This window comes from Anser cygnoides, chromosome 3, assembly GCF_040182565.1.
Source record: "Anser cygnoides isolate HZ-2024a breed goose chromosome 3, Taihu_goose_T2T_genome, whole genome shotgun sequence".
Classification (NCBI taxonomy): domain Eukaryota; kingdom Metazoa; phylum Chordata; class Aves; order Anseriformes; family Anatidae; genus Anser; species Anser cygnoides.
In genome coordinates, this window is record NC_089875.1 from 28,261,538 (window position 1) to 28,283,161 (window position 21,624).

The 21,624-nt window shown below is 37.0% G+C and overlaps 1 protein-coding gene across 11 annotated transcripts in view; it reads right to left on the minus strand.

Annotated features, from left to right (window-relative positions):
* THADA (THADA armadillo repeat containing) overlaps positions 1-21,624 on the minus strand; it is a 170,965-nt gene that overhangs the window by 109,036 nt on the left and 40,305 nt on the right. For 10 of the 11 annotated variants that reach the window (XR_010830148.1, XM_066993773.1, XM_048057630.2 and 7 more), the window contains 3 exons: positions 20,401-20,514; positions 19,150-19,272; positions 18,358-18,449 (listed from right to left, as the gene is read on the minus strand). Coding sequence is in view for 9 of the 11 variants with exons in the window: in XM_066993773.1 (XP_066849874.1) it covers positions 18,358-18,449; positions 19,150-19,272; positions 20,401-20,514 (329 nt within the window). In the remaining 2 variants the exon portion in view is untranslated. Of the gene's footprint in view, positions 1-18,357; positions 18,450-19,149; positions 19,273-20,400; positions 20,515-21,624 lie in introns of those variants that run through there. The other variant, XR_010830149.1, reaches the window with a different exon arrangement.

Below are 21,624 nucleotides of genomic sequence, written 5' to 3' on the forward strand. Positions count from 1 at the left end.
CCAGAAGAACCATGCACTCACAATGAACTCCCTTCAAACAAGACACAATGTTTTCATAAAAATAAAATAGACAATACATCATCATTTATCCAATTCCAGTAACTCTGCCTGTATGTGTGCATGCTAGCACTTTGTTGAGCTGTTCAGGCCTTTCAGGGAAAAAAAACAAACAGAGTTTAGCCCCTTAATCATGCTAAAAATAAAAGACACAGCATCTTAAATTCTGGCACCATTTTAACATACTGGTTGACCAAGAGAAGACTGCATTTGCTTTAGTATATAGGCCATGTACTAAACAGCTAACAAAGTGTATGCAATATACATTCACTAATAGATAGTCATATTTTATTGATACCGAAAAGTATTTCAGAATAATAATCCCATGTGCAAAACACAGCAGCAGACACGGCTGACCTTCCATTAGCCCCCTTCACAGTGCTGCCTCCAGCGCGTGGCAGGGGTGACGTTTCCAGGCCACAGGCTCCCTTGCACAGCCGTAACCACCACATTCAAAACAGAACAAAGCACCGATACCTATCAACTCACTACTAGCCAGAACTAGTAAGTCAGCAGAGTTCAAGCCACAACAGCAAATCAACCCAAGATAAAAAGAGTAAGGAGAAGTCTTCTGCATTTGTTTGCTTTATAGCCTTCTGACCAGATAGAGGACAACGTCATGGTTTGTAGGAAGACATTTAGCATCTTTTAAGCAGGAACGACTGAACTGATAGGTTAGTGAAGTTCTAATTAGATGTATGTGCTATGCAGATGAAACAGAGTTCCTTCAAAAACAAATAAAAGGCCAACCATTTACAACAAAAAAGCTAGCTACAGAGTTTGCTTGCCACGCGATCAACTAGGATAATTAAGTGCATTTTAGCATGACTCCAATGCAAGGCTTTGAACTAGCAAACAGATCCAGGTCTACAAAACAACATGGTAAAATGGCAGGACTAAATGTTTGTAAAAATAAGCACGCAAAAACAAGAGTAAATCAGCACGTGACAATTATCAGCAAAGCTTCTTCCAGCACTCAGCCTTAGCCACAGGCCACAAAATAAATACAGCAAAAAAAACCAAATTGCCAGATGGAAACAAATCCTCAAACAAAAAGATACATACAGGAAGCTTCCTCTAGGCATGTACAAGCAGTACACTGAAATGCTGCAACTAAAAGCATGACTAAGGAGTCTGCAATAGCTATTAGGACTACAAAAAAAAATTAAGTTAAAAATGTGGATGAAAACATTCCAACTGTGAATGAACTTAAACTGAAGTACTAATGAGGATGGTTTAACACACCAATACTGATAATCTGTGGTTATTCAAACAGGAAACACACATGTACTTTCTTCTCACAGACAATGTCTGCCAGCCACCAAATTCTCCTAATGTCCCATAGTCAGATTTCAAAACTTTACTTTTGCAGCTCATTGAACGGCTTCTTCAAAACAACTTCAAGTTTTCCATACATACGTTACATAGCAAGCTGAAGACAAAAAAAGCCAAACAGCTCAAAACAAGAGCTACATAAAAATATGAGGTCAAAAAGCTCATGGAATTACATATGAAAACTCAGTAAGATGTAAAACATTAAAAACCTTGTATTAAAAAAAAAAAGTCAATAAAAAATGCATTAACATCTCCACCTCTTGTACTATACAGTGCATCAGGCAGAAGCAGAAAGTAGGCTAAGTTTCCTATGGAACATATGGCCACTGGTTAGAGGCTTAAGAGAAGACTGCATGCAAGGAGCATCTCACACAGCAATTATTTTTGAACAGGCCCATTTTCTCTATGTTAAAAATTCAGTAACCAAATTTGAATCAATACTAAATACGGAAGTGAATATTCTTACAAACGCAGCCCTAAAATTCTTTGTAATTAGTGTAGTAGTGTAGTTTCATGAACCTTTTTGGCAGAGAAAGCAAACATACTGCACTGGGCAACTTACATAACCTCTCCCTGTTCCACAGGTTACATGAGGGGAGAAGATAGTCTAATCAAAACCATTAATCAGTAGGTATCTGCAGAAAAGATGCCCAAAGGCACTTTCAAAAAAAAAAAAAAAAGAGAGAGAGATAACTGCCTACGAGCAGCCTGAATGTCCAGCAATCGTTTTAAGATCATCTTGTTTCAGAGAGGAAATGAGAAAGACTCCGGGTTAGCAGAACTGCTGCAAAATGAAAAGGTACTCTGAAAAACACAGAGCGCTGACTTGAGTGTGAATCCAGTGCCTGGGAATGTCAAGGCGGGGAGATTTGTAGATTTGTAACTGAAGAATCAACAGAAAGCAAACCAGCTAGAGTGAGTAAAACACAGAGGTATTTAGTTGTCTCATATTTGATTACTGACCGTGCTTGCTGTTCCTGGAAACGTGCACGCATTATTAAGCACACACAAGTGACTGTGTACAGTAACTGAGACTGAACAACAACAGAAAATGCAATGGCTCAGATTGTCAAAAACATCCGTGACACTGAGCCACCTAATTTCTGTTTCATCAGAAGTATGTTGCTTTGAAAAGTGAACACCAGCATTTTAATGTTTGGGTCATGCATGTTGGTGATATAAACAGACTCGTGCATGTGTACACACGCACAGATACAAGTTAAGATTTCGCAAGTAATAACTTATCTGTATCTTTAAAAGGAGATAAGTACTTGATATGCCCATTTATAAAGGAGTATACCAACCAAATCTTGACTGAAACAAATCAAAAAATCAGTTAGCGGTTCTCATGGAACAAACTTTGTCCTCCTTTTCTAAATTATATCTGACAAAGAATGATAGATTTAAGTTGTAAGTACAGAAAACTATAAATTCTTTCTGTTAGTCAAAAACACAGTTCAAAAATATTTTTGATGTTATAACCACCCATAGTTAAATCCTTAAAATCAATAGTTTGCAGATTACAAGATTTTAAAGCTACCCACCCTAAAACATGTTTATAGGAGAATTATGAAGAGCCTTAAGACACTAATATGTCTCTCATGTCCAGCTGAAATCATTTTATATTGCATCAGAGCTCATCTTTTGACGGTATCATAGGCTCTCTAGTAGTATTTTCTTTTTTCCTGGTAGTAACCCAAAAGTAGCACAATTTCACAATTTCAAATGGGATTACTGAGATCTAAACAATGGATTGGTTGAAGGTTACTTACTGAAATAGGAAGCAGTGTAATGAAACAGAAAGATTATCAGTGGGCTGACAATGCTTACAATAAATCCCTACTCCCCAGTGTAAAATGTCATCCAAGTATACAGTTAAAACAGTGGTTAAAATCAAAATGCTCAGAGATAAATAATGGAAAGACTCTTCCTAAAATGACTTGCAAAAAAATAATTTTTAAAACCATGTAAATACAAAATACTTTTGTATACAAGTAGGAAGGAATATGCCTATGCCTCAGATACTTCAGTTTAACAAGGTGAATACTTGGTCACATGCAAGCAATTCAGCAGAAAGGGCAGGTGAGAATTTAGACTACCATCCCTTCACAACACGTTCAATTCTGATTGCTAGAGACAGCAATCATGTTTAGCATTTTTCAGAAGAAAGACTGATGAAGAGGATTTAGGTAGAAAGGGAGATGTACATGCGTTTCTTGCCTGCTGTCACTCAGGTTTCCCACCTGAAGAGATCTGCATTACAAAACAGTCCTACAGAGGCGTCTCCTGTATCACACCACAAAGAATCAAGTTACACTTAGTTTTGACTCACAGTTAGAAATGGTAACTCTTTCTCACCTTTGTCTGATCCAGAGTCTATTCAGGAGGGAAAGATGATGAGGATGACAGCAACAAAGGAGTTTCAGAGTACATACAGGGTTCATATAAATTGGCAAAAAGTTACTTTGAAGGCACAGGATGCAACGAAGGACAGAATCTGATTCCTAGCAGAAGCACTTGGAAGATAACAGCGAGTCGCAGCTAAATTAACAAAAATCAACTACTAGCTCTAGTAGTAAAATTTAAAACAGAAGATGTAACTGAAAACAGATTGCAAATCTAAAAAACTTTAGGGAAAAGTCCCTTTTAAACCATGAACAATAGTATAATTTACAGCTTTGCTACTGTTTCGTAGGAAAAATGAAAAAAAATGCTTTTTCCTAGACTAGAAGCCTTTATTATAATTGTCATTAGCTCTTCTATTCAATTGCCCCTGGACTTTTATATATATATATACACACATTATATATATATATATATATATATATATTTATATACACACACACACATATATATACACACTTTTTTTTTTTCTTTTATGACTTTTTAGAGTAGAATCTTGGGGGGCTTGCAGTAAGATAAAAATCATGTATGTGCAAGTTTTCATTTTATCTGCTTTGCTTATGAAGACAATCATAAGCATATCATCAGACTTCCAGAACCAAATTCATAAACACTATGAAAAACTGTATAATGACCGGAGATATCACGTTATTTGTCTGAGTAGTGACTTAACACTGTATAATGCAAAGGTTCGTATCTGCATTTATATACGTAGTTTCTTTCTAATTAAGTATTCTATCTTTATCCACAATAATTCACATGCTTAACTGCATTTCAGAAACCATTCGAGAATAAAAATGTGCATGTTGCAATGTTCTTTTCTAAGCTGTGCTGTACACTTAAGGGAATACTCTAGATTAAAGTTCTGCTGTGACACTGGGGCATACATATCATTTTACTGTGACATGTGTCAGAGATTACCTGCTTCTGTTCTTTCATTTATTTTTCTGAAGAACTAAAGGCTCTATAACCTTGTATCCTGCTTTTAGTAACTGACATGTTAAAGAACATTTGCAGTAAATCTGTTCGTATTTCATTTTAGCACTGCTGAGATTTAGAAATTACAAATCTTCTTAGGGCAGCAAGGGTCTTTGGTGTTCATTTTGAATAAAAATGTTGCTAATGTCTTGTTCTTTATCATTTATTAAGAAAGTAGATCCGCTGAAATATAAAAAATTTACTTCCCTATTAACAAAGATTTATTCAGAATAAAATAAAAAAATAAATAGAAAGCATTTTCTTCAACTATATAAGAACACCAAGTAAGAATGGATGACATTATTTTATAACAGGGTTATGCTAAAGACCAAAGCCAGTTCACCTATACATACTCTAAGAGTTAAATGAAGTGTTTGCTCCCTAAGTATCACTGAAGAACCTGACAGCTTCATTTCATGACAGGACAACTGAAGGTTATAAGGTACAGAAAACAGAAGTTATCCTAACTGAAGGGGAAGCAAAATTCAAGAATTTACCACAACCAACTCAAAGGATAACCTCTATGGTGAATTTTAAACCATACCAAGACAGAATAGTATTATACAACAGGGAAAGCAAATATATAACATTTTAGGTTATTTCCAAGTGCTGGTGGGAAGAATGATTCTGAAAACTACAGACCTTTATCCTGGCCTCAAGAATATACAGAAATTTAGGGAAAAAATAAACTTGAAAAAAAAGAGAGAAGGAAATAAGATAAAGGGGAATGAAGTGCAACATCCAGAAATATTTGTAACCAAATTGTGTCAACGTAACCCACACCTTACTCAAGACAGATAATCATTTTCCTAGCCAAAGAAAATGAAAAGGTTCTGGTAATACAAGCCTCCTGAATGTTATATCAACATGTTGTTATATCATATATAACATATATATATAGCATATATCATATATATATCCTGAATGTTATATCAACATGAAATGTTTCAAATCTGCAAACATGTTATTCAAAATTTGCTTAAAAGGAAAAAGTGTGGAAGCTCCAACAGCTCTGGGCAGAGATTCAGTTCTCATATCCTTCCTTCACAGTTAAAAACAAACAAACAAACAATAAATAAATGGAGGGGGGGAAAAAAAAAAAAGGAAACAGCAAGAAGTAGCCTGAGGAAAAATTTACATAATATTTACATGAGGTACACAGTGGAGCTACAGCTTTGGTTTAACAGACTAAACTGTAAGTATAATCTACACAAGTGACAGCAAGATATATGACACACTGCAACTAGGGTAAGCTATTAGATAAAACAGTTAAGTTAGGGAAGGAACGGGGCTTAAAAAAGACCCAGAAGAACATGTTTGAAGCTGGACCTAATCCATTGTAGGGGCCAATACTGTTAATTGAAGACTACAGTAAACGAAATAAGACAGTGCCAATGAAAATCCATCAATGAAAACAAAATTCTGTCTGTAGAGAGGGAAGATTAAAACACTATGAAACAAAAGAACTTAGGTATCCTTGAGGACTGGAACAATAAAAAGACATGAAATTAATGGAAGACAGAAAGATTGCATGTATGAGGTGTATGAGGACTAATTAAAAACGTGTTACAACTTGGACCTCATCGCCTGGAAACAGCAAAAGGATCCAAGCTTGTACCGCTTGGTATCTCAGATCCCTCATCAAGAAGAGGAAGAAAAAGGGAAAGAGTGATTCTGTAACATATCAGTTCTGATCCTGTCAGCATGGACGTGGAAATATTAATGCCACTCTGCAACTATGAAGTAGGATGTACTTGAACACATCAGAACTAATTTCTAGCTACGTGAGATGCTTAAAAAAGCTGCTCGCATGACCAAGGGAATAGAAAACAAATTTTTGAGAGGAGATTTAAAGACCTCAGCTTGTTTTGTCTGGCAAAATTAACATATAAGGAATATATGACTGACATCCACAAACACCTCAAGGGAAGCACCAGGAGAGAAAATAATTATTTGAAATAAAGAACAATGCTGGCATAAGAACAAATGAGTATTAAATGGCCATGAATAAATATAGGCTGCAAGTTAAGTTCCTAATGATCAAAGCAGCAAGATTCTTGAGAAGTCTTGCTTGGGAAGAGGGCATTCCCGGAGTCTTCCCGCAGGAATAGTGGGAAAGAGCAAATTGTTTCTCAGATGAGACCTGATCAGTTCATGAAAGAAACAGTATAGCAAGCCTGGTTATTAGAAGAACGCAGTCAATGCTCCCGCAGGACCCTTACTGTCATATGTTCCTATGATTTTGTGCCATGCTGATCCACATGGAAATTCCAATCCTTGCTTAAACATGCAGTTCAACCGGTGCCGAGTTGTTTTCTCAAATCCTACCCTTCCTGTCATCAGCCAGACTAAGACTATATGCAAGCAGATTCCAAAATGCATACATGCACACTGGAAGAGCACGGAAGAATTTCTTAAACTTCTTTACAGGAGTTTCAGGCACACAGCAAATACCCTTAGAAACTTGCTTGTATTTTACTCCTTTCTTTTTAAAGAAAATTGAAGTCTGCAGTGTGTTTCTCAACAGACAAACAGGTGGCTCACACCTCCTTAAAACATCAAAACCAAAAAAAGCCTCCAAAAGAATTGCACTAGCATGTTTCACTTGAGGAAAGAGGGAGCAGAATCTTAAATTTACCCTAAAATGACTGCATTATGGTCAGCCATGGAGGTAATCCGCAAATTCCAGGCCAAGCACTATAAATGGAGTTTGGGAAGAGAGCGTACATGCCATTGAAAAGAATCCAAACTTGCCAGGTTTCAGAGTCTCACATCCATAAAAAAAAACAACTGACAGAAACCCACCTAAAGAAATTCATCTGTAAATGCAGAGAGCATCCAAGAGTCTGATGAGTACTCAAGTAGATGGAACTCAAGCAGATTTGTGACAATTGATAAAACAGTTCTTTTAATTTTAAAACCACCTTTGGAATCTGTTCCTTCGTATTTCATAGGGAAAGCAGTTAAACTTCATATTTATTATGGCAGCAAATTTTAAAATGGACTGGAAAACACTAAACCAGGTTCAGTTTCTCACAGCTTTCCCATTTGGAAGCTGAGGAAGTACATACATGGAATACAATGGGCAGTTATCAGTGGCTCAGTGCTTGCTTGTAGGCCGGTAACCAGTAAAATACTCCATGGGTCAACAATGGGGCCCCTACATGCTTCAACATTTTTATCAACAACTTGGTTAATGACATAGAAAACACCCTCTGCAAATCTGTGGACAACACTGAATTAGGGGGAATGGATCAAAGACCAAACAGTAGAAGTTCAGTCTAGACAGACCTTGAGAAACTTGAGGTTTGGGCCAAGAGAAACGTCGTGCAGTTCAACAAGGAGAAAGACAAAGATTTGCACCTGGGCTGAATAACCCCAAGCATCAGCACAGGCTGAAAACCAGCTGGCACAGTAACAGCCCCGCAGCAAAGAACCCTGGGGTTACAGTGGATGCCAAGCTCAGTGTGAGCCAATAGCACGTTCTCATGGCAAACAGGCAAACCGCATACTGGCCTGTGTTAGGATGAATGTGGCAGCAGATCAAGGGAAGTTACTGTCCTCCTCTACTTGGCACGCTGAGGCTGCACATGGAATCCTCCATCCAATTTTGGGTTGCCACACTCAGAGGAGATTAGAAAAAACAGGAGGGGGTCCAGCAAACAGCTGCTCTGATGGACAGGCTCTAGAGCACATGCTCTGTGAGAAGCTGAAGGAGCCAGGTTTGCTCCATCTGACAGAGAGGAGGTAGTTGCAGATAGTATAGAAAGGACCCATGGTCACAAATCACAGCTCGGGAGTTTTAAAATGGGCAACAAGAAAAAAATCTGCACTTAGACAGGTAAAGCAGAGCTGCAGCATGTCACACAGAGCGGTTGTGAAATTTCCACATTGGAGGTCTTCAACTCATCCAAAGCCGCTGCTGACCTGATCTGCTGCTGCTTAGAGTCAGACTTTGAACGGGAATCAAGTAGCCCCCTTCCAGTCCATGTTTCCACGATTCCACCAAATACATTCCACTCCAGCACCATGGCTTTAAGCATGTCTTCTTATCAGATCAGTCTTCTCATCTTCCTGTATTTATAGCCCCCATCACTAGTTACTGCAATTTCAGCAAACATTAGCTCCTGCTAAGAAAAAGATTCTTGAAATTTACCCATTTTTCAAAAAGTGCTAGTAATTTGGTCTTAAGTTCAGCACAACGTACACTGTAATATTTTAAATACCAGCTTGATAGGAAATACAAATCACCATTTAAAATAGTTTAATACAGAAAGAATATATACTTATGAAAGCTCTTGATTAGCAGTTCCTCTGAATGACATCCAGAGACTCATCACCACTCCTACTAAGAGCGAAATACAACAGCAACACAAAAGATCCTTTAGAAATAAAGATTTTATATAGATGTCCAGAGTTGCACTTGGGATAAATTTTTTTTTAAGGAACTTATCTAAGACTTAAATTTCTGAAATTACATATTTTCTCAGGAGAAAGTACTTTAAAACAAACTTTTCACATGCCTAAGAGAATTTTAGGGCTTCTGTAGAAGAAAAAATAGCCATGTAGTTTTGGACAGAAGTCTGGAGAGACACAATGAAGCTGGAAAAAAATAATTCTAAAAAAACGGTGCAATATATCAGCTAATAAACCCAAGAACAAGGATATAAAATATTACTGCATACTTGTTTTTCTAGACCTAACATGATACAGGATGCCTCTTCAGCGACACTAAGTGCCAACAATCCTGTAACCTTATCAAATTAGTTACAGAAACCCATAGGTTTAATTTTTACCCCACGTGAGATGAAAAATACTATGAAGGGGATAGAAGAATCATCATAAAGATTTTGGTTTTGCACCTTCAATAAAGATGCAGTGACTCTAACTACAATAAATTTAACATTTGTTTTATAAAGAATTAAAAATACCTAAATCCCAGAACAGTGAGCAAAATAGTTTAAGTTCACTGACTTGAAAAAACATTCTTTTATGCTGCACAGCCCTAAAATAAATACTTAAAAGGAACTAAGAATATGCCACTATATCTTGGTTTTCATTTTCCTCCAGATAGAAGTGCTAGAATAAACATTCTTACTAGTTTACGTTGCTGTGTTTTTATGAGGTTAATAACTGAACTGTCAATCAAAGCCTATATAAATACAGTAGTTAAATACCTTCTGCTTTAGAAGCACTTTTATTTACAAGAGAGCTAGCCAAGATTTCCAAAGGACTGCATGGCCTGGTTTGCTTTGATCTCTTAAGTACAAGTTTCTTTATACCTCTTGTTTTGCTATTTATTATACCCTTTGTGTAATCAGGTACGGAAAGAGCACCTGTGCAGAACAAATACTTCAGGAAAAGTGTGACTGAGAGGAGTAATTATGCAACACACAGTTTACTAAAATAACTAGCAAGTCTTTTTCCAAAAGCACTATTGTTGTTGTACCAGCAACAGAAATAAATGCACAATGGGCTCACAATAAAAATAGGGAACATCAACTAAATCCAACATCACATATACAACCTGGTACCTGTATCAGGATATTTATCAACACCCAATTTTGATATATATATATGTGTATGTATAAATATATGTAAAGCCATATAAACAGTTAAAAATAAAACATTTATAATAAATAATTTGAGAATTATTTTTCTGAAGCTTGAATGGTATTTGCATGAGTATGTACAGGTGTGTGTGTGTATATACACAGAAGTATTATCTATGTATCTCTAGAAAGCCTCTAATAGTTCTGTACAATCACTGCCTATGTAGCTATTATCTTTAATCTCCTGCCACAAATTTAGCATTGTAAATTTTACCTCCAAACAACCCACACTGTTCATCTCTATATGGGAATATTCTGTGAAGAATAGCTGCTTATCACTTAGTATGGTGAAGGTCATGAATAACTGACGTATACGTTATGCATGGAACAAAATAGAATAATTGTATCAATTCATATTAATGAAAATTTTTATCACTACAACAGAAACTGCATTGTCGACTCATGCGGTTAGGCTTGCAGTAATTTTTGTTCCATTGAAAACATTTTACTCACTTGGTAGAAGCATTATGCCCCTAATTCATTCATTTGAAACGAATGGATTAGGTTACCTCAGGCCAGCATTAACTTTGGACAAACTTTCATTCAGGTTGCTTTACCATATTCAGGCTCTAACTTAAGACAGCACATTATGAAGTTCCTCCCTGGTGAGGAGAGCATGGACACATAGTTGCACATGCACAATACTATAAGTGTGTGTTTAGGTCCTGATGATTTGGCTGGGATTTGGGTGTTTTTTGACTCTGTGTATACAAAACAGAACCTTGAAGTAAAAATGGTTCTGCAGATTTTCCATATTTCAGACAAATACATGCCTTGCACTCCTAAAATCAGCAGAAATCATTTAGGGACATCCTCAACCTCAAGGAGAACAGTTATTTTTTTCTGCTGCAAGGGATTTTAGAGTAGTGAAACAAATAGAATAACTGAAGTAGTAACAAGGGGAGGGGGAGCAAAGAGGGGGACATATTTCTTTAGGAGCTTGTTCTCAATTTGCATCTGTTTCTACATAAAACTTTCACAAATTTTATCTCAAATTTACAAGTTAATATCACCTTATCATCATTATTCCTATTACAAAGGCACTTCAGAATAGGAAGCTTGTTCAAAATTGTGTTTAAACAAGCATATTGTTATTGAGCTGTTAATCAGTGAAAGCCAGCATGGTTATCTGATTCAGCCTGAACTTTTGCATGTTTTCTTGAGACAGCTCTGAGATTAAGTCTTCTAAATCTGTCAAAGTCAATAAAAAAGAGCCTGAGCATTAATAACAAAAAACCTGAGCAAAATATATGTGGCCTATTTTTGGCAGACAGAAAAGGGAAAGTTTTCTTTCCTTTTATTTGTTTTTTTTTTTTTTAAACAAAACAACCCCCTCACAAGACAATTCCATGTCCCATATCCTGAATGACTACTTTGCAAGCAATCACTATTCACTGGAACAGCCAAGGTGGCAAGGAGGGGACAGGCTGCAAAGTGTGGTGCAGAAGGAGCTAGAAGCAAAGTACAGAGCAGGGGCATTTAATCGGCTCAGACAACTCCTGAAAACTCCCAGTCACGGACCCAACATTTCAGCCGCTGTGGAAGCAGCACTAAGGCGATCCAAGATAAAGCAATCCCAACCCTTCCCTCTGCAGCACGCAGTCCAAGAGACACAGAGCTCGGAGGCAAGTGTTTTGAGTAAAGCCATACTTTCACCTCAACTGAAACTCTCCTAAGGACTCCTAAGGACTAAGGACTCCTAAACTCTCCTAAGGACTACCCCATTTTCCAACACCAGTGTGCCATCTTGACCAGATTAGTGCCACCAAAGTTTGTTTCAGCTCAAACCAAAGAACTACAGGCCACTCTGCTGTAGGCACGCACAGACCCACCTGATAAATCCTGTCAGCGCTGGTATGTTGCACTGCCCATGTTTTAACAAGGCCGCCACTGAGACTGACAGTGCTCCGCTCCCTAAAACAGACTTTTCAGCTGTGAAGTTGGAAGATGTGGAACATTCAACAGGAATCACGTACTTAAAATGTATTTTATGTACTTGAAGCTACAGTTGTAAAGCGGCTTGGTGAAAAGGAAAATAATACCAGATTAATTTAACTTAGGAATAATATTAGGAAAAGAAAGGTTTGCACTGGAGTGTTCCATTTGCAGTCTTTTCCTCTAAACCTTCAGTGTAAACTGCAGTATCTTCAAATCTTAGCGTTCACACAAAGCCTTAATGTTAAGGAACACGCACATGTCAATATGCAAGAAAAAAAATCAGTGCTTTTAAAAGCTAATTTAGTCCTATTTAGTGACCTTCAAGCGTGCAAGCAACCACTTACTGAGAAGTGCTGAACACTCAACTTGCAATAAAAACAAAGTAGACGGCAGTCATGCATGTTGGCTGCCTCAGAGCCTGTAGTGCATCTTCAAAACCTATTCATATCTACATAGTTCTCATCTACCTTATTAGAATTATATAAGTTTCTCCTTTTCAAGTGCTTAAAGTTATCGATAGTCATCAACATTTACTGATTGCTATCAGTGAAAATAAAGACTTAAAAAAGTACTATGTAGACGGCAATAAATGCTAATTTCTTTTCAAACATATTTAAGCCAATACTGAGAACATGGCTGCATTCATACTCATTTTCCTAAAAGCATGAATATTTACTCAACGTAAAATGTGTGTTGTCAGCTTTCTAAGTGTTTTTCTGCATGCGCATTTTCCCTTCACTAAAATCAAAATACCTAAGACCTTTTTTCCCCTCAGAAATGCAAACTGTGTTATGCACCAGTTACTTCAGGTAAAAATCATGAGGTTGCACTGTACCATTTCAGCCTTGCTTACAACATAGCTTTTTAATCAAAAGAGTTAAAGCTTTTCCTTACTCAAACCTCCTCCATCAAGGTCAGAAGCCAAGTGAAATCCTCCCCCTGCTCTTTCTTTTAACCCCAGCCTCTGAAGCCATTGGTTCTTCTTTCTGAGGATTTTGCAACATTCATATGCCAACCCAAAAAACTTCAGTTTTCAGATAAGCCAGGACAATCCCTTTTTATTGCTCCAAAAACTGAAGCATGCCTTAGTTAAAATGGCAAACTGCCTCCAAGACAATTTCTGATTATGCCCATCCTTGAAAAAAGATAAAAGCCAGGAATAGTAGACATTTGCTAAGAAGAGTTTTGTCTAATAACAGACAACAGTGTATTTAATTAGTACTGGACTACACACCAAAAAGGGTTCTGATATACAAATAAATATACATACAGATATGTGTGTGCGTGTGTACAAAAGTATATATGTATATATATGTGCATGTGTATATATACATATGGCCCATGTGTAAGCATGTAACAATGTAGGTGAAAGTATCACTACTGCTACTGTAATGTATTTGGCTAGAAAAGAATTCCTCTACGATGAGAAATTTAATTACATTTCAGAATTAATTTCAGTTAACTTTATATGTAAATTATTTTGACTTTCATGTACAGATGTGCATTAACTATCACAATATATATTCCTTTTTATTTTTAGAATCTCTTCATCTCTTCATATGACGAAAACGAGCCTACATCAACTAGAGCAAACGTTTACTTTAGATGAATTGTGATCTGTACCAATGCTAAATAATACCCATGGGGGAAAAAAAAATACAGAATAGAAAGTACACGCTATACCCCAGCTTCTTTAGAAGTGAATGGGATCAGCAAATCTACATTGTGAATTGACTACACAAGAAGACTGGAAACAGCAATTTAATCAAAATACGAGAGGCAAAGCTCATCTGCCACAGGTGGCTCTCCAGTCTACCACACTCAGTGCTGTTCAAAGTCTTACTTCAACAAATTTATACTAAGCCAAGTGCAGTACTTGGGTTTTTGACACGTTCCTCAGAGTGGTGCTTCCGGAGAACCAGCATGGCTAGGGAAGCCAGTGGGAGGATGCACTTGGAGCACTGGGGCCACAGCAGCTAGAGAACAGGACTAAAAGCTGAATGGCAGTGGGGCTGGAGAACGGGTAGAAGTTGATAGTGTGGTAGCTACTTCAGTATTTTGCGTTTCTGTGGCTAATTCACTTAAGGTCTCGCAGATTTGAAATGATCATAATGTTTAAGAAAATTATACTTCCAAATCAAGTAAAGAGAAACTAAACTAAACCACCCTACAGGTGTTAACAGAACCATTTATAAAATGCAAATTATCTGGAATTTAAAGCATCATTTAGCCAAATATCTATGCATGCATAAACACACAAAGCAGTGTTAAAATTTCTGATACAGTCTTTCTCAGAAAGAGGAAGAAAGAGAACTAAAAAATTTCTTTGGTTCTAACTTTCTTTTCAGTAGGAAGAAATGCTTGACCTGTAGATTTGCACAGAACACTGTAAAGAGTCTTCACATGCTTTTTCTTTTACTTGTAAGAGCTGCATGCAGTTGTTATTTTTCAAGTATTAGTTTTCCAATTCATTATTTCTTTACTCATGCTGAAATTAAAAAGACACAGAATTTAATGAAAACAGGCTATGACTGCATCTCCTATACTGCGTGATGTGGAGTAGTCCCTTCAAATTTCCAGTGAACCATTAAGAGTGAAGCTTGGCATCAGCACAGAATTCTGCTCAAGAAATCTCTCTCCCCTCACTGCCCCAGTTCTCCACTCCCCAGCTGTGCCAACACAGCTGCTGCTGCAAACACATGCAGGGGACCCTCAGCACAGCCAAGAAGCAGGAGCCATGATGCGTATGTAATCTTCAACCACTGTCTCCTCAAAGCACACACCAAGCTTCCAGAGAAGGGACCTTCTTTAGCATAGTTCAGTATTGCCTTGTCCTCAGAAAGACAGTTCTGGTTGACCTTCCTCGTACCCGCTCAAAGACCAGAAAGCCCACTCAACGTGCCTCTTCTGCCTCTGCTCAACAGTGTGAACAGCCACCACAGATGCAACTTAAAACTTGTGCCAGCAGACTTAGGAAACCCCTTTAAATCTCTCACTGAGATGAGGGACCTCTTCGCACAGTTTTTCTTCCTATTGCTAATGGACAACATGACACCAGAATTGAGGGCAAAGGGCAAAGGCAAACAAAAGGCATCAGCAAACAAAAAGCAGCAAAAAGACTTGATAGGCCTGTGACTTTTGTATAAAGGATGCTTGCTATGTGTGAAACTTTAGTGGAGATAAAATAAAAAAGGAAGCATAAAACAAACAAACAAAAAATAGTAAAGTAACACAGAATTAGAGTTAACTGGCCAGTACTTTTCCAAAAAATCTTTCTTGCTGGAAGTCTACATGAATGTCATCCCCTCCCCCCCGACCTGTATCAATTTCATAAGAACTCTTCTCAAGAAAATGACCAGAAAGTCAATCCTTTTTCTGACAGAGAAGCCCAGCAATAACACAGCTCCCTGCTGACACGGGAGAAACAGATTTAAAACCCTAAAATCAGAAGGGCAAACTGGAAACCTATGCATGGTCCTAATAGCTGCCTCAGCGTTTTAGTCTCTGGGTCTACAGACTGACTTCCCCTTAATGCAAACAGAATGACCTGCAGGCAACAGAACAAGCATCTCAAAACCGGATGACTTTCACACAAGTTCCTGTAGATGCGAGTTGCCGAAATGCTAGTTCTTTTGAAGTTAAACTGCCACACTTAAAAGCAGAAAAAAAAAAGATCACTTTAGTTTAATATATGAATTCTGTTCTGGCAAAACACTAAACAAAACAAGATTAGAGCTCCCCAAGAGAAGTGCCCAAGTGCAGTTGCACCCCAGGGACTTGGTGCAGACAGCCGTGCAGCAACGGTGACACCTACCGGTACCGCACCACCGACAGACCTCCCTCCCTACCTGCACGCCTCAGGCCAGCTTCAACCCATGGCTGCTGGTGTAAGAGGGAGAAGCATTACAAGCGGAATAGCCAAACCACCTCTGCATCATTTTCCTTCCAAACTAATACCTCCAATAGAGATAGGAGTCAAGCTTGAAATCATATCACCTAAACTATGCTGTATGACCTGAGATTGTCTCCGTTTTCACACCTGCTGCCTCACTCTGGCCTGTTTTTAGAAGCACTTTTTCGTTCCCTGTTTTGTGGCGTTGACCACTACACAAGGGAAACAGCAGAACTCACGACATACAATGTTTAATGAAAAAGTGCAAAATGAAAAAAGAGAAAGAAGCCAACCCAGCTTTAATATCTTTTGGTCAAAGTGACTACAAACAAATTACCATAAGCAAAAAGCTTCAGAGAAGCAACTTGACAGAGCCAGTAATATAAAAAATTAACACAGTTTTTAAGGAGTTCAAATGTATAGAAGTTAGCTTTCCTTTATTCTGCTGTTTCCCCAACAGATGCATTACTTTCTGCAACTTCACAAACAGCAACCGCAGATTACACATCTCACCACACTGGCTTGTATTTGAGAAGTCAAGTCTACCCTCACACTGCAGAGGTTACTGGTGAGTTTTTCATTGGGATACAGGTTTATAAGTTTCACTTTCAGTAAGGGCTCGATAGAGAAATGAAAAAAATGAAAAAATAAAAAAGGAAATTTTGTTACAAAAACAAAACAAAAAGGCAAGAAATGAGAAACGTTTGTTATTTCTCTACTTGGCTTTCAGGGGTTGTGGAACTGAATTCCAGGTTTAGGTAAAAAGAGATTTAGGTGTAAGAAAAAGAGTTTATTTCAAGCAGTAAGAGAGGTGACGTTTCAAATCACTTCTGTGGCAAAGTTATCTTCTAAGGGAAATCTCCCTCTAATGTTCCACCTATATTTCTTCTTCACACTCACATATGCATAGTAATTATTATTTTTTTTAATTACACCTGAAATTAATTAAGTATTTTGAAGAGCTAAAACAGTGCCACCACAAAGACTACTATCATCCCAGGACATTTGGTTTCTTACCATGGGCAGGAGAATTACATTAGCTACACAGAAAAGGAATCACTGTATAATGAATAAACATGAGCAGAAATTTTCAAAGGTAAATCGTAACATTTGCCTTCTCTCAGAAATCTCACACCTTCCCCATTATTTGAAAATCCACTAGGAATTTCTGAAATGGTTACCATAATATCCATCGTGTGACCTCTCTGTGGCCCCGCAGACTTATCAAGGAGTATTTTTAATAATAAGTTTATTCTGTGTCTGGGGTTATTTTTGCATCCCTCCCAGTGCAGGAGCCTCAGCTACAAAGCACAGGGCATGGACATGCCTCATTTGCCGCAGAAGCTAAAGGAAGGGCCTAAAGGCCAAAGAAAACATGAGGGTGGGAGAATGCCTACTTGCAACAGCCAGCTTCTGCTTTTTGCTTGTGCACGAACAGGAGAGCTAAGAGAAATGGAAATGCACATGACTGGGAAGAGCGTTAGAGTCAGAGAACAATTGACTTACATAAGAAAGGGAGACAGTAGAAGACCTGGAGCACAACTATATATTGTTGTGTATATTGTATATATTGTTGTATATATTGTATATATATATGTATATATTGTTCTGTATAATACCACCTTGGAAAAGAAGCAGCTTTTTAAGCTGGCGCTTTTGGAGCTTAGAGGAAAGAGACGTGAAAGAGGGATAGGATGTTCTAGAGTAAAGTGACTGAAGGTAAAAATCTCAAATTAGTATGGGTAAGATTACCTCCAGGCCTGCTCTAGAGATAAGGGACCACACAAGTGACCACTGCCTCCCCTCTCCTTCAACCCTCTCTCTCTCTCTCTCTTAGAAGGGCCATAGGCCTAGTCTATGACCACAAAGGACATAGGACATCTGTGAGAGACACAGATACCCACACCTCTGAGCAACATTTCCTTTTTGTGAAATCACACGTGAGTACAAACTAACTCTTGGTGTTTAACAGCACGTATTTTTAGCCCTAGAGCTTATTTCTTGGCAGTACAGTTTAAGCAAACCTAGATGTTTTCATAACATCATGATTCAAATATATCCATAAAGCAAGCAACATTTTCAAATTGTTTTTGGCTAAGGTCATGTTTTGCAAACTTAAAATTGGTACCAAGTGAAGCTTACCTATTTTTTTTGGAATTTTCGTCTTTTTCTCTTTTAACCCCAAAAATTCTTGTAATTAGAGCACTAAAAAGAAGTGTAGATGAATTTCTTACCTAAAGGAAAAAAGAAAAGAACATGTGGTTTTAAAAATTCCTTTGAATTGTAATTTAATTTTTTTTAAATACAGCCACTAATGTAGAGTTGAAAAAAAAAAAACAGCTGAGTGAAGGACAGTGCATGCCTACTGTTCAGGGATTAAAAAAGAGAAACAAGTATTTCATAACATCTTTCCTCTTAATCAAGATGGCATTAACAGAAACTCAGATTTTGGAGATGTCTCTCTTTAACATAGGGGATGTATCTAGATTCTGCTGATTAAAAGGATTCCACCCTATCCATGGCAGATCATAAAACGTTCTACCTTCACATTCCATATGGAATACTCTCTTATTAAAAAGGAAAGTAACAGGGAAAATGAATGAAAAAATGTACATACAAGTTAGGAATACTGACTCAAAATTTAATAGCCAGATGTGTTCTTATCTAGAAGGCAATCTTTGTCTCTACTTTTTGTCAGTATCAACACTTCACATTACAGAGAAAAATTCAAACAAAACCAAAAACTGTGAACAAAACCATGACTTTTTTTTTTTTTGCACGTCTACAGTATTCTTCATTGTATCTTAAAATACTGCAACATGTGACATTCCAGCAACTGCAGTACTATCATTTACAAATGTAACCATAGCTTCATGGAGAAGCACCCCTATAAATCCTGTTACATTAGAGAAGCAAAATTAAGAATTAACTTACTGCCCAAACAGGTGACATAAACCCTAGAATTGCTGCTTGTATTCCATCTGCAACATACGGCATGATGTTTTCACCTAAACGTGTATCCCTAAACAGTGCCCGCAGGATATTTAAAGCATGAACCTGTGGAGGTAAGAGAAATACAGGAAAAAATATAAATTCAGTGAAAAAAATCTTAAACCTAATTCATGTTAATTACCTTAACAACACGTGAAACACAAATAATCCATGTGCACATTTACTCCTTTCTATACTAAATACAAGAATACTAAATACAGAATACTGTTAAAACTAACAGATTAAAATGCTACAGCAGGAAACACTGTTAAAAAACAATTATGGTTTAAAAATATATTTGTCTAATAAATACAGTCCAGGCATTACAAGAGAAGGCCAGCATTCTTTTTTCCTTAGCTTATCATGGCTGTAAAAATAACTTTCAAAGTTTAGAATCATCTTTTCCAACATTCTTGACATGCAATAGATACTGTGAGAAAAAATAAACTATAGCTCACAGGAGGACAGTATTAAGCTAAAACTGACAGCCAGGGTTGCTTTACCATATGGAGAATTTTCTGATATTTCTCTACTCTCTGCAGGGGAAGGTGGTAATCTGTGTAGCTTCACAGACTTTGACAAGGCTACATAAATTTCTACCAGCAGAAGATCTGGCAGAGTCATTAGAACACTGTTAATCTTTGTGTTTGGAAGTCCAAGCCATGTTTTGTTGACAATACATTTAAATATTTGATAACTGCATTTGAAAATAAAGATCTTGAATTTACAATTATTATGCATTCCAAAAACAGATATTTAAGTTACAGAAGTTACTAATTGTGCTTAAAAATTACTTTTCATATAGCATTTTTACTATATAAAATATGGTTTATGCAACTCATTTGTTTACTCTAAAAGTGAAAAAAAATGCTTGCTTGTTAATTTCCTTGTAAAAGTTTACTCATCTGCTTGTTTAGCAATACACTACAACCAGTAAACTGATCACATAAATTCAAAATGAAAATGACTGTATCTGTTATACTAGAAAAAACTATTATGTCCAATCCCCTTTAATATTTTATGTGTTTGCAAATTCCAGCGATTCTATAACCTGTGCTTGTCAAAAGGTTTTAAAATCCAGTCACAGACAATTAGAAAAAATTATTATTAAAAGCACTCATAACCTCCTTAATTGTTTGAAGTAACACAAACACTTCTTTGACATTTGCCTTCTGCTGAGATGCTGTATTTTACCTGTGGAATGACACTTGATGACTCATTCAAAGGTGCAGCCAAAGACAGCAATTCTTTCATGGTCATTTTCAGCAAATCTGTTTTGCTCTTCTTTGGTTCTGAAGCTAACAAAGCCTACAGAAAAATTAATAGAAAAACACTTATTTCTAGCCCGTTTTGTTTACTGCTAGTTCTGTTCCAGGTTTCTATATTCATCATAGTGCTGCCTAGCTTCTGACCATGACTGAAAAAAAATTGCAAAAGCAAGTTTCAGTTTTAACTCTTAGTTTTGTTCAAGGCATTCTTAGCATTCAATGTTTAAGTAAGAAAACCGCTTCCACACTATACCTCTGCTTACAGAAATTTCTTTGTATATAACAGAAAATAATGTAAGTTATCACACACATAATCAGAGTATTTATTACAGCAAAAGTATCTGCCATATTATACATGCTTGCATTTCCTACTATGGACAATTTTTTAGCCTAGTAACATACGTATTTAAGATGACATGGCCTGGCCAAAGAATAAAATCTGTTTGTCAAAACAGGATAAAATAAGCAGCACATTTTTGAAAGGAGAGAAGAGATGCATCCATCTCCAAATAGCAACAGTTTAATGGGTGCCAACATATCCAGCTGAGATGAAAATACTCTAATTTAATCCTTCAGTTCAGGACTGGAGTTAAAACAGTCTCTCGCTCTGTCCTAGCAGCTCCTGTTGAATTTGTCTGACTTAGCACAAATGGATAATCATAAATCACTTATTTCTAATAAAAATGATTATCCATTTGTGTTTTGGGGCCCAGAGTCTGTTCAGCATCAGTTCAAAAAAGTTATTTAATAGTACATTACATTGCTTAAAAACAACCAAACGGAAAAACTTCAAGCCAAATGAAGTATAGAGGTTAGGCAGATACCCAGATGTAGTCAATGTCATTTTATCAGTGTCTTTAAGAATGGGAGAAACAGAGAGGGAAGAAAAAATAGTATTTATGAAGTATAAAGCAGACAAAGATTCCATAACCTAGGAACGCCGGAGCTCTAAGTAGCATTGTCCCACCATTTCCTCACCCCTTGATTGGAGCTGTACCTTTGTACTATTAGGTAGTCATATTTCTATTTTAAATAGGTCATTTAATATGTTCATAACCTTAAAATTACATATTATCATTAAAACAGATGTGTTCTACTAAAACAAGAATAAATGTCACAGGAAGCAGATGGCAAACAGACCACAATGAGT